Source organism: Accipiter gentilis, chromosome 33, assembly GCF_929443795.1.
Source record: "Accipiter gentilis chromosome 33, bAccGen1.1, whole genome shotgun sequence".
Taxonomy (NCBI): domain Eukaryota; kingdom Metazoa; phylum Chordata; class Aves; order Accipitriformes; family Accipitridae; genus Astur; species Astur gentilis.
This window is the reverse complement of record NC_064912.1, coordinates 19,622,575-19,635,735: the sequence shown is the minus strand read 5'-3', so window position 1 is coordinate 19,635,735 and position 13,161 is coordinate 19,622,575. Positions and strand designations below refer to the sequence as shown.

The 13,161-nt window shown below is 40.4% G+C and overlaps 1 protein-coding gene across 6 annotated transcripts in view; it reads left to right on the top strand.

The window, feature by feature from the left end:
• ARHGAP17 (Rho GTPase activating protein 17) overlaps positions 1 to 13,161 on the top strand; it is a 47,121-nt gene that overhangs the window by 14,264 nt on the left and 19,696 nt on the right. For all 6 annotated transcript variants that reach the window (XM_049790979.1, XM_049790975.1, XM_049790974.1 and 3 more), the window contains exons 2-4: positions 7,792 to 7,831; positions 11,940 to 12,044; positions 12,860 to 12,936. In XM_049790979.1, coding sequence (XP_049646936.1) covers positions 7,792 to 7,831; positions 11,940 to 12,044; positions 12,860 to 12,936 — 222 coding nt within the window. The remainder of the gene's footprint in view (positions 1 to 7,791; positions 7,832 to 11,939; positions 12,045 to 12,859; positions 12,937 to 13,161) is intronic.

Below are 13,161 nucleotides of genomic sequence, written 5' to 3'. Positions count from 1 at the left end.
GTAGTAATGTTAAGTAGAGTGCACTTAGCATGAGAAATGTGCGTTGTAATACTTAAAGGGGAAAAAGCAAGGCATAGAAAATATGTTATGATTTGATATGTTTAGAAAGTTTCTTGTGTAGCTTAGCTTTGTCTCGGATTCCTTGGGGTTTTTTATCGCTAATTTGTGACAGCTTGACATAAGAGTTTTTACTTTGGAAAAAAAAACCCATAGGACCACTGGTAGATTTCATCCTGGCTGGATTTAAGCATTTAGAATTTTAATTCCCTACAGCAGCACTTTGCATTTCCTTCTGAAGGTATTAATACTTTAACAAATCAAATGCACTTTCTTTAAAAGAAGCCACCTTTTGTTATATTGGCCAAACACACACTGTGAGTGGAGGTTTGGGGGGTTTTTTAAGTCGAAGAGAATGCAGGGAGAGCTTTACTAGCTAAAACTTTGTTCACGGTATGAAATAGTAGGCTAGCAATAAGTATTTGATTTGCTGGGACAGTAGTCAACTGGAAGCACTTAATTGTAAGTTTTTATTTGTATCCAGAAGTTTAAAAGCTATCAGATTCATGAAAGACTGCTTGCTGAAACATTGCTTCCTCCATTGCACAAAATTGCTTTAAATCTGGTTCTACATTTAAACCACAATTGTATTTTTGCAATATAGAAATTTCGGTTTACATTCATCTCACATTTGCAGTATATGTGGCTCAAAATTATCTACCTAGATTTGTTACGTAGACTTAACTGTTTGAATAGTATTTTTTCAAACTACACCATATTTGGATTAATTCCCTATATCTAATATTAAAATCAAATGTGTATTTTACAAGGAGGGGTTGGAGTTCTGAAGGGCAGTGCAGGGCCTTGCTGCAGTGACTGTACCTCTGAGAGTGGCCCTAAAATAGGATTTGGCTTGAGCTGTGGGTTGTTCTAAATAGCTAAATTTACTGCCTCACTTGGGAGAGGAGCCTTGGATCCATTTCACTTACAAAGGAATTTCAAATCCCCTAATGTGAACAGTCTGTCATGGGTTTCCCTGCAACTGCAAAGAACAGTCTGCTTTCTTTCCAAGATGATTATCTTTCTAAAGCCTGGTCTGCCTTTAATTAGAGCAGGCAGGCTTCATTCTTCAACATCAGATGGCTGAGATTATAGAAGAGATCAAAGATGCAGCTTTTAGATTGAGTGATCAAGAAAAGTTTGATGGAGGAACTCAGTGGAGGGAATGAAGAAGGAAGACAAAGGAGCAGAAATCTTTATCCATTTATTGAGGCCTTAATTGTAGTTTTGCAGCTCCTGGGTTTCTAAAAGTGCGGATCTTGATTAATCGAAATATTTTGGTGCCTTGGAGGTGATGCACCATTTTTTTAAAGCACTCCTAAAGGATTAGAATAGCAGAAGCTGCAGTAACTGCATGGGTTAAAATTGGTGACCTGAGTGTCACTTGGGTATGAAAACAGGTTCTGCAGCGAGGACCTTCCATAGTGAGCGAGTTGGTGAGTTATTGCCTCTGAAACAGCAGCCTTTGGTGTGATTGCTGGTGCTGCCACTAAAGCATCAGTGGTCACCAGATTGGCAATGAAAGCAATTTCAGTACTTGTGCAGAAGTTTATATTAATGTGGGTGAAAAATGGGGATAGTAGGCAAACTTGGAAGTCTAACTGGTGAGTGATCGCGAGTGGTGTTCCCTAAAAACTAAGTGAATATTGAAAATGGTGGCTATCATCTGACAGTCATTCTGAAGTGATTTTAAAATGTTTAAAAATAACTCACAGAATATTGATGCTTACCTTGGGTCATGTTAGTTTCTTTTGAAAAAAATCCAACCACACCGAGGATCCCAGTTCATCGCCTTACTTTTCAGTATGAATGCTGGTTTTGTGTGACATAATGAACTTGGTTTCTGTGGTGAGAAGTGTACGTGGCCAAACACATTTCTGCTCTGGCTTGTCTTCAAAATGCTGTGCAGGTGAAACCAAACTCCTACAGTATATCCACAAAGCTGAGTATTGCCACAGGCTGCCAAAGGAAGCAAAATAAATCCTTCGTAATAAAGTGGTTTTGAAAAGTGGCCTTTAACATACGCATTTATGAAGTCCACAACTGTAGGATTTTCGCTTGCCAGTCACACAGAAAGAACTTTTACTGTGCTAAAAGATCTCATCTTCTGAAAAGCATTTAGAAATGCAGAATCTGGGTAGAATATGGGGAGTGAGAAGTGTATGTTATGACCTGTATTTTAAATTCTAGTTCAGGTGAGGAGCCTTTTCCGTGAGCCTGGCTGCCCGGGAGGAGAAAGGGGCAGGGCAAACCTTGTGTTTGCTGAGCTGGAAAACAAGAGGCTCCCTGCATCACCTTGATTTCTTGAAGTCAAAACCAAGTAAAAGCTAAGGAATAAACTGCCATAAACAATGATTTATTTCGCATTTGGATACTGACTGCAGAAATTGCTTTAAGTGTATGGTAAATGGCACCCAGGAGTCGCTTCTCCTGCATGGTGGTGATTCTCCTGGGTCCTTAGTGAAAAGGCATCACTGAGCTTGTCTCTGGTCTTGTTCAGCTGTTTCAGCGCTTTCCTCCGATTCAAATTTTCATTTAGTTTTAAAATTATTTAATGTGTTTAATAATTAGGTTCCATAAACTTGGATTATAAAATACAGGGTTCACCTAGCTTAAAAGGGAAGCCCGTTCCTGGAATTCAGCACAGTGTCAAATGGGGAAAAGTAAGCTGGTCGTCCTGAAACACCTTTAAGTTATATTTTCTATGAAGTCTGTCTTAGTGAATGTTAAAAAAAGTGAACCTTTCAGAAGGGAAATAGTCATCTAATTCTGGATTACTTGTTTTGGAACAGAGCTGTTGATTCTTTCATTTTTCCTGGCAGCAAATCCTGCCTATTGTATGTGGAAAGCAGGCAGGATGTGCTGCCAGCCTGGTGAAGGTGCTCTGAAGTGTTAACTTGCCAGCGGAGCTAATCTGGTTACTCGTGGTAACAAACAAATGCTTTGTTTAAGGAAAATCAAACAGCAGGGAAGGCTAGCTTTAATTTTGTCTCATGTTTCGGGTGGATGTCTCCTTGCTTCCGCTGAAATCTTTCCAGAGTTCAGGAACGCGGACTTGTAGTTTTGCGCTCCCGTGGCATCACCTACTGCCAGCTCCACCTCCCATCTGCAGTGCGTGAGTCAAGGTTTCTGTTTCCACTTTGACATTTGAACTGAGTCACTTGTTCTGTTGTGAATGTCCAAGTTTTTATGGCTCTTCGTGTCAGGTTTGCTCTTGTTCCTTCCTTGTTAGCCTTTCAGGGGTGTAAATTTCTACTGGTTTTGTAGCTTTGACCTGCTTTGGAGATCAGCCCCTGGCTCAAGACTGATGCCATGGTGGTGGACAGGACCCTGCTGTGAAGCCAGTAATTGTTTAGATGAAGCTTATTTTTTTAAAATCTCCAGTGCTGGTTTAATAGAGCCTCTTCATTTTATACATGGAAATGTAAATTCTTTCCCCATGGAAGATAAACACTTCTATCTCAGGAATTCTCATCTGCTGTTTCCAGATGTCCAGAGAAGACTTCTGGCCTGGACGCATGAAGGAGCTGTAAAAAGAAAAAGTGAGGGGAGCGGTTTTAAACCTGTGGGGTGAGAACTGTTCTGCCCACCCTGCTCACAGCTCAGCCAGGCAGTAAGCTGCAGCAGAGCCCTGCATGCTGAGCTGTGTTTCAGACTGGGCAGTGCTGCACGGCCTTTCTGGAAAGAAGGAAAGAAATAAAATGAATGGTACTATAGAACACTTAAAGGAGAAGGCCAGTTGAGGGCATATGCAATACATTTTTAAAAAGTCACAGCAAGCTAAGGTATTGTAATTAATGTGTCTGGAATAAGAAATACAGTCTTTCCACTCTCAAACCTCTTGGTTTTTTGCTCAGAGTGAATTAACACAATTACTTCTGGCCATGCCATCCCGAAATAGAAAATGGCACCAGCGTTTATGTGGCATGTCATATTTCATGTGAAGTACACTATTTGCTGTCTTACAAAGAAAAGAAAAATTGTTCGAGGAGTCAATTTAGCAACAATTTTGTTGAAAATTACAGTTTCTCAGTGTTACAGTATCAGAAAGTGAAAAGCTAGCTCTGCTCAGGTTTTTTGGCTGTCTTTGAAGAATTTGCCATTCACCAGCTGAGCTGTGCTTGGAGCCTAACCTGCTCTTTGCTACCTGTTCCCACCCCTGAGCTGTGTCAGCAAGGTTATTTGTGTGAAGAGTGAATTTAGGGAGCTGATTTGGTTGAAAAGTAACTCTGCCAGATTATTTTCGGTCAGCTTGGCTGCCTGAGCTGGTTTACACCCTGGCTGAGCCAAGTGTTGTATCAGTGCAGGGGAGGGACAGTGAAGAAATGAAGAGCTGCTTTTTGCTCATGGAGCTCTGCACTTTGGATGCTTGTGGTGGGCAAAATGTTGTACTAGCTCAGCGTGAAACAGTTTGAAAGTACCATTTTTAGGGAATTCAGTAGTTTTGTCGTCTTTATTTGTTAAAGGAGGTGATTATAGCTGCAACAAATGATTGTTTAGTTTTGTTTTTAGAAGCAGTCTTTTAAAATGCACTGCTGAATTCTAATTGAAAAGCTTTGTGCCAATTGATTCATGTAAAGGTTCTGACATAACAGGTATCCTGCCTAGAGTAGCAGGAAAACTTCACCTTCAGTTCTCCAAATCCTTCCTTTCCCAGGGGACCAGCTCCGTTCCTGCTTCCTGTGGACTGCTGCCAGCCTAGCAGCTACCTTATATTAAGGCAGCTGAACAGCCTGCACGCTGCGGTGGGGTGTGACGCCAAGCTCTGTGCGCAGAGTCTGGTGTCCCCCAGGCTGCTGCTTGTGCTGTCCTCTTCCCATCTCACATAGAAGGTGTCGGGAAGCTCTGGGCTGGGCAGATCCCTATTTCCTTGCCGTGTGCCGGTGGGTCCCGCTGTTTGGAAGCATGGGGACGGCTCCTGCACAAACAGCTTGGCCACAAACCAGTATGTTTGGGGCCTCGGCAGGGCATGCTTTCCCCATTAGTAATGGCTTTGAGGGACCTTGTTTTGCAACTGAGAATTAACTGTTTGGGTTGTATTGAGTTTAGCTGCTGGGAATGTAAACAGCCATAGCTGCTGTAGTCTGGGCTTCATAATCTCAGTTTGGGATGGGCTGTGTTCATGATATCTCATGGGGAAAGTTTACAGTGAGGGGTCTCCAGGCTGGAGGCCAGCTACTGGCACTGCTGGGCTTGATAAAGCCCTTGGGAACACTCTGCAACTAAATTTTCCAGTTCTTAATCGGTTCTTGATTCCAGAAGGATTTCTTCATCGCTTCGTGCTACTGACTAGTTTAAATACAAATAAGACCTAACAAGGGATAAGGACAGAACTTTAAGTAGCAGTGAAAAAGAAATTCTGTTATTTTCTATAGGTCTCTAATTAGTTGGCAGGAGTTAGCATCCCATGAAGTTGCAGTTAGTTGTAAACTTTAAACTAGTAGTACCTGTTACGTAGAGGGAGACAGAGGTACCTTTGGTTTGTTGCTTTTTCCCCAGGTGACTGCTCAGTAAGGAGATAGGCGGTGCTGCTATCACAAGGTTGCATTTTCTGTTTCATGGTTGTGGTCACTGAAAAACAGTATTATTTAGTGGCTCTTTCTTGGCGTCCTTATTAAAGGTGGAATGTGGGCCTGCAGGAAGGGTGAGGTCTTCCCTCTTGCATTTCCGAACCTGACATCATCAGTGGCTTTTCTAAATCAGCGCTGGCCTGGGGACGCTGTCCTGCTGCCACTGATGACTGGGGAAAACATCCCTGACTTCAGAGGAGGAGATCCGGATTTTCAAGCTGTGACTTTAAATCCTTGATAAACCAGTTAGGTGTACAAAGAGTGCTTAAGATAAATATATGAAAATTGTTTTGCACTTTGCATAATGTTACTTAGTCTGCGGGTAACCATATTTAAAATGGAAACAAACTTCTGCTAGCACATTACTGAGCCATCTTTGCTTTTCACTCAAATGGATATAACTTCCTAGGAAAAAGGAAAGGAAGGAGAAATCAAACTTTTAATGAATCTAAAGTATGGAAGCTCTATTCTGTTATTCAGTGGTTTTAAATTAATGTTGTGGCTAAAGCCTTTCAAAAGCATGCAGTGTAACTTTATAGTAGTATAATGGAAGGTTCTGTTGAACACAAATATGGAATAATGTTAGAAGGAACCTTGTTTCTCTTAAAGGTAATTTCTAGAAAATGCATTTTGTGATTCCCAATAGCTAAAAGTGAATTTACAAAATTTTACAGTAATTTGATTTATTGCTGCACTGGTGGGAAAAATTCTGTGAACTCTCAGTCGATCCCAATTCTTGTGATTATCAGCAGTTCAGTGGTTTTAATGATGTGTACATATCCAGTCGTAAGTACTCTAAATGTTCTTAGAAGTTGTTTTGAATTACGCCACCTGAGGTGGCTGTTTTATTTCCTAAAACTGCTGGTTAAGTTAAGGTTGTATGTTCCCTTCTGGTATGTCAGATCTTCCCTTCTGTAGTGTCTGTTTCATATCACGTCAATATGTAAGTGTGTCAGCATCTAGGGTGAATGAACTGCTGAAATGCCTTCGTCTAATCTAACTTTCTCTTACACTGAGCCAAATTAAGGACTAGAGAGATATACGGGGGAGTCAGTGCAAGCTTCAGTTGCGTAATGTAGATGTAGAAAACAGCTGTGTTTTTTTCTTAAAACAGATTTCTAGGCAAAAGAAGGAAACTGAGACCTGGATATATGTGAAGATGGAGATGGTGGCTGCTCTCATTAGTTTTTATTACTCTCTCATTACTCATTACTCTAGCAATAGATGTGTAGTAACAGTGAACAGCCAAGTAGAAGAGATCACGGGTGAACTAAATTTATCTTTCTCTATTTTATAGATCTAGCAAAGGTAGGATAAAGCAGTGTTATAGCTAATGAGTCAACACCAAGCAAATCTGTGTCAACATTAAACAATTCATAGTTTATGTGTAAACTGAGATTGGAAAAAGGTGTGGAATAGTATGTGTAAAGGTTTGAGTATGTTTGTAACAACTGTTAATATTTTGTCTGGAAGTATGTCTAAGATATTTTTCTATTGAGGGTAAATCTTTACTGGGAATACTATTAACTTCTGGTGATCTTTTTAAGTAATAAATCTTCTATTCTTTTAGTATTATGGAAGTCAGCAAAATGAGGTAATGGGAGATTTCTGATGAAGGTTGTGTGCATGTAAGGTTAAGGCAAGGTGTTCAGGCTACCATTTCCACTGATGGCTATTTGATAAAGCTCTGCAGTGGTGAAATATAAAAAGATGAAGTTGGCTGTCCTACTTTTCTCATGTCTTTATATTCCTTTACATTCAGATGCATTAATAATATTACCTGATTAACAACACAGAGTGAAATTCAGGTGGTTTCCAATACATCTCTGCATTCAAGTGAAGTTACTCAGGATTCCAGTTTGCTTTGTGTTAAACCATGTGCAGTCTGAAATATCATTAGAGCTTGGTGCAGTGGATTTGTGCAGTGGGCTGGGAATTCTGGGAATGTCAGGCTTTCCCGAGCACCCTGTGCTGGGCAAGTCATCCGTGTTCACTTCTTGGCAGGGGTCGGGAGCCAGTGCTACATATGACATTGTGAACGTGGTGGTGTTTGCAGCAATGGTCATAATGGGATTATAACTTGAAACTGAAAGGGTTTTTTTGAAGGCATTGTAGCAATCTCTGACATGCTAATTAGTCTGACTGGTCTTTTTTCCTCCCTTAGGGCTGAGAAAACAGAGGTACTCAGTGAAGACCTGTTGCAGGTATTGTAACACAGTTAATACGTATTTCTTTAAATACTCTTTGTGAAGTTTGAGCCTTCTGAGTTTTGTGGAGTACCTAATGTGGGTGGGGGGGAAATATTGCAAATGACAGGACTGAAAACAAGGATGTCTTTGGCTAACTTCTCAGCACATGAAAAAACTATGATACAATTTGAGTGGAAAAACTCAGATACTTCTGTTTCTGATCATGCAGCTTGATAAAGTGAAGCAGGAAGCACTTTTGCTTTTAATTAGATGAACTAGCTTGTTAAGCTTATGAACCATTAGTGCTAATGACTTGCCAGTCTGTCTGGTGGAGGACCATGAGCTGGCAAGAAACTATGATTAGGCACAGCTGGTTACTGTCTTAATTTCTGTTTCTCTTGAAGAGGTTAACTTGGGCCTTATGAGAAGTGGCAAATACATGCCAACTGCTTGCTAATAGATGTCAGGTTTTTTCTGAAAGTGTAGAATTTCTCTAAGTGTACAAGTGCTTCTTGTTTAGCTTGTGATACTTATTCTCAAATTTGTCACAGACATTGGATTCATTTGCAGACTTGTCATCTTTTTGAAAGTATACCATCTAATCAATTACTTTCATGGTGGAATTTTAGTTGCAACTGTTGGATTAACAAGGTTGACTGATTACATGGAACAAATCTGACTACAGACTACAGATTTATTCTATAAAGTTTTCTTCCTCTGATTACTTTGTGAAAGACTTAAAGAAAAAAATGGCAGAATATAAATTGGCAAGGGAAGTCAAGCTAGCTGTTCCATCGGACCTCGAGCATAATGGTTATTTCAAATTGATTATAAAGCATCTTAGTATGCTTAAATTCAGGACCTGTATGTGAAACATGGAAGCCAAACAAATGGTGCAAATACTTCTATTTCAAATCTCTCCAGCTGTTCAGATTAAAGTAGAATATGAGAGAATGTATCAGCCTTAAAACTTGAATTCTGCACAAATACACGAAATCATCTTGAGTAATGGTGAAATGAGCTGACGTGAAACATTTTACCCTGCTTTTCACGGGACTGCTTTATTTGAACTGTAAATACCTTAACAGTTTGACAATACTGGTTTTAATTTCTGATGAGATGTGTACAATTAGTGTCACAAAGGATGTTAAAACACCTTGATAGCCTTCAAGGGCCCATCTGTTTTCTTGGTTAGCTGCAGAATAGTAATAAGAAGTGAAAGCCAAAAGGACTGCTGCTTGTTGCCAGAAAAATTTTGCAAGCAAGGCTTTCCCAGGCACAGAGCAGACTGGCTACACCCAAGTGGAAGAATTTACTCACTTGTTTGTTTGCTCTTGGGGGCTTGTGAAGGGGAGGGAGGCTCTTATCTAACTAAAGAGCTTAAAAGCGTGGTACTGAGCACTTTATAAAGATGTTTCATAGTGTTCTTTTTTATATTTAGCTCAAGCTTAGACATAGGATTGCCATAGCTTTTTTCTGTTTTCTGAAGTGTAATACTCCAAGTATCTCTGTTAAATGTATTCCTGTGTGAAGACAAGGAATATAATTCAGAACTGAAAAGGCTTCTACAATGGACCCACTTTCTGGCGTGCCCTTGTAGCATATAATAAAGCAGTTGTGTGATGTTTTGTACACTGAAGATGCCCTGTGGGTACAGACAGCATGGCCTGTAGGTCACATTTTTAGTTCAAAGGTAGCTTAATGGAGATTAATGCCCTTCATGGTTTTCCTGACATCTTTGAAGTAAAAAGCATATCAGAGAAGAGAGTATATCATCATGAAGTTTTGGAGTCGTATTCCTCCTATCAGTCTTCTGCCCTTTGAGTTTTGTGTTCAGACTGCCTGGAAAAAGGCTGTTAGGAATATATGTGCTCCATAGTCTGACTAAGGAACATAAGCCACTGTGCATGGCTGACAAGGGCTGTGTTAGTCTGATGGGATCTGTAAGATGGTTCAGTTACAGGATGTCACCATGTTTCAGGTGTGGGGAAAAAAAAACCCCAAACCAACTGTGCTCAGTATTTTAAGAAGTCTTAACTACGTGACCAAGCAAAAATAAATGCTTTCACAAATAGTGGTTTAGCATGTGTTGGTGGTATTTAATTTTGAAGATAACAGAAATGAATCATCTTAGCTGCAACAGTAGACCACAAACAGTACCTTCTTGTTCATGTATCTTTGCATGGACTTTTCTGAAGTAGACTTAATTTTGAGCTTGTTGATATATGCCTTGTAAATAAAAGGCAATGCCTGGTGCTTTCAGAGCAGTCCTTCTTGGGCAGTTTCTCTGCACCTTACTCTACTGTAACAGATTTTTGCTAAGCTTTTTGAGCTCTTCAACTTGGATTCATCTCGTGGCTGTCAAGAGCTTTTAGTCCCTTTAAGCGCCTCATGTAGCCAGTGAAACTTCAGGCTTCCTACATTGGTCCTTCAACTCACCAGCCCTCCTGTACCGGTTCTTTTTCACCTTCCCTTTGGACCTGCAAAGGCTGCTGCTGGGTTGCACAGTCCCAAGGCCCAGCTTTGAGTGCTCCTCTAGGCTATGATTTAGCAGAACTGCTGCTCCCCTCTTTGGAAAGGAAATGGGGAGCCCAGTCCTGCAGTTACTTGTGCATTCAGGACAGGGCTGCCACGTCCAACAGCAGTGATTCTGTGCTGATCCTCACCAAGTTCCTGTCTGTCTATGCCTCCCTCCACTGGCATGTTCTTCCTCACAACTTCTCCCAACCCACACCCCTGAAAGCTCCTCTTGTGTTGGATCTGCTGTCTCTTTAGTAGCTGTAGTTTTTACTAGCTGCTTTTGTTGGGACCTAATTATATCCTTCCAGTTGTAAGCACTTTAGGGATATGCATATCCCATCGTAGTAGTACCAAATAAACCTGTTGGGAAGAAAAAAGATGTCGTTCTTACCTGGATGTATAACATCTTAAGTGAGAATTTATAGCATTTTGTGTTCATTAGAACATGACAGTTTGCCTCTTGGAAGAACCAAGAGTATATCTCCTGCTTTAAATCCATGTACAGTGCCTTTAACAGGAGCTAACATGGGGCATAATAACTTCACACTAAAATTGCTACTCTGTCAGCTAATCTGTATTTATGATTTGTAGGAAAGCTGGGGAGAATTACTGCTCTCCTGAAAATGTAGTAGGAGTGATTTTTAGAGCTGTATCAAAAACTGGAGCCTGTTCAGATTACTTCTACAGATGAAATCTACTTTTATTTCTTGCTTTTTAAATAGAAGCCATTCCAAAGGGCCTCCTTTTATTCTTGGTGAGTCATCAAAATGCAGATAAACCACATTCTTCTGGTGCTGTGCATGGAGAGCTCAGTGCCATAAGCAGTTCTGTCCTGGTGCTCATCACTTCATTTGCTTTTGGTGCTCTTTGAAATAAGAGTCCGAGTTTCTTACTTAAAATCCCTTAAAAGAACAGTTAATGTCTTTGTCATATTCACAGTCTATGTGTTAAGCCCTGTTTCAAATATACTATGATAAACAGAGCTCTTGTTTGTGCATTGACACCTATTTTTTTCATTCCACGCCCCTTTTGAATCCCATTAATCTCTCCCTGAAAATATTATTTTGTTTAGGGTGTAGGAACTTTGTCCTGTATTTAACAGCTAGAGAAGGAAATGCAACAGAAAGTTTGCAGTACATAGGTTTGGCCCAATGTAAAGAGGCAGCCAGATATGACTCTACAAGGTCACAATGGAAAAAAAGAGAGTTTTCCTACAGTTTTCTCCCTAAATCAGTGTCTTGGATATCTGTATGCGCCATTCATCTCCGATGGCAAGTATCAACCTGATTCTCTTTTGTTGAGACAAAAAATAGGGGCAATGTTTTTGTCCCTCTTCCATTCCAGTCTTGTGAGTATTTCAAGCTCTGACTGAATTGCTGTGCCACTGAGGGGAAAAAAGCAATTTAAATCTCTTTCCAAGCATTTTTGCTATGAGGCACTTCTGCTAAGCGTCTGGACTTCTTGTAAGCTGTAGAACTTGAGAAATATGCAACCCAGAACTAAGTGTAGTACAGGAGGAAGGTTTTCTGCTGAGGCCAGGGAAATAACTTCTGTTTTTTGTTTTGTTTTCTCTTCCTCCTCTCTCCCCCCTCCTGCCAACTAGATCGAGAGACGTCTTGACACTGTGAGATCTGTTTGCCATATTGCACAGAAGCGATTAATTGCCTGTTTTCAGGGCCAGCATGGTACAGATCCTGATAAGAGACATGTAAGTACAATTGCCCTTTGGCTTGTCTTCTGAGTCTAGGCTGAATATGGTCTGGCCTTCTAAATACTGATCAGCTGCTGTGCCTCAAATTAGCCAGCTCTGTAAAATCATCTCACATGTTGACATTGTTTGGTAAAATGCTAGCTATAATTCCCTGTCCAAATATAACAACACAACCTTGGAGTACCTTAGTAGTGTCAGGACGCTCACTTGTTTCCACGCTGTGCTGGGTACTTACAGCTTTCATGAGACCTGACTGAGAAGATCCTCTGCAACTCTGATTAAGCTCCTCATATTTAGAATTAGCTTTGTGTACTGACATCTCCAGTTAACTGTAAATGTTATTCTGTACACGTTTGATTTCTGCCTCTCTTTAGCAAAGCCATAGGTAGGTCTTCCCTAAAGTGTTAGAACAGAAATAATTAACATTCAAGTTTTCTGTTTTTATTGAATAATAGAGACCTCCTGAAAGCAGGGGCACACAGACTGAACCTCTGTGGAGAGATAGATGACAAGCTAGTTGCTTAAATCTCAAGTTAAAGCTGTTTACTTGTCTTTGACAGTAGTTGAGATACATTTTGGGCCAGTCATTTCAACTAAGACTGAGAAGAAAGTGGTTTTCAAAGTATTTGAGAACAGGAGTCGTAAGGCTTGAAACTTTTTGTGACTTGGCATTTTCTTAAAGTCAAAGAATGAGCTGCATATGTGTATAATAGAAACCATATGGAAGAAGAGAGAAGTCTTGAGGGGATGTACTGGGAAAGCTGGAAAGGGTGAATAGCTCTAAGCTAAGCACTGTTCCTTCTGTTCCACAGAAAAAACTTCCTCTAACAGCTCTTGCTCAAAATATGCAAGAAGGATCTGTCCAGCTAAGTGATGAAACTCTGTTGGGGTAAGTGTTTGGCTTGCTTTCTAAGTTGCAGTCTGTCATTTTGTTGCCTGCAGGGCTCTAATTAGAGACTTTGGGTACACAAAGGCTGTTTCCAATCTAATGAAGCTAATATTTCTGGATTCCTTCTCTAATCCAAAAGGAGAAAAAGTGAGCAAGCATTTCTTCTTGAATGATTCTGGGGGCAAGTTTTAGGCTTGCTCTGAATTGCATTCCAAAGGATTCTGA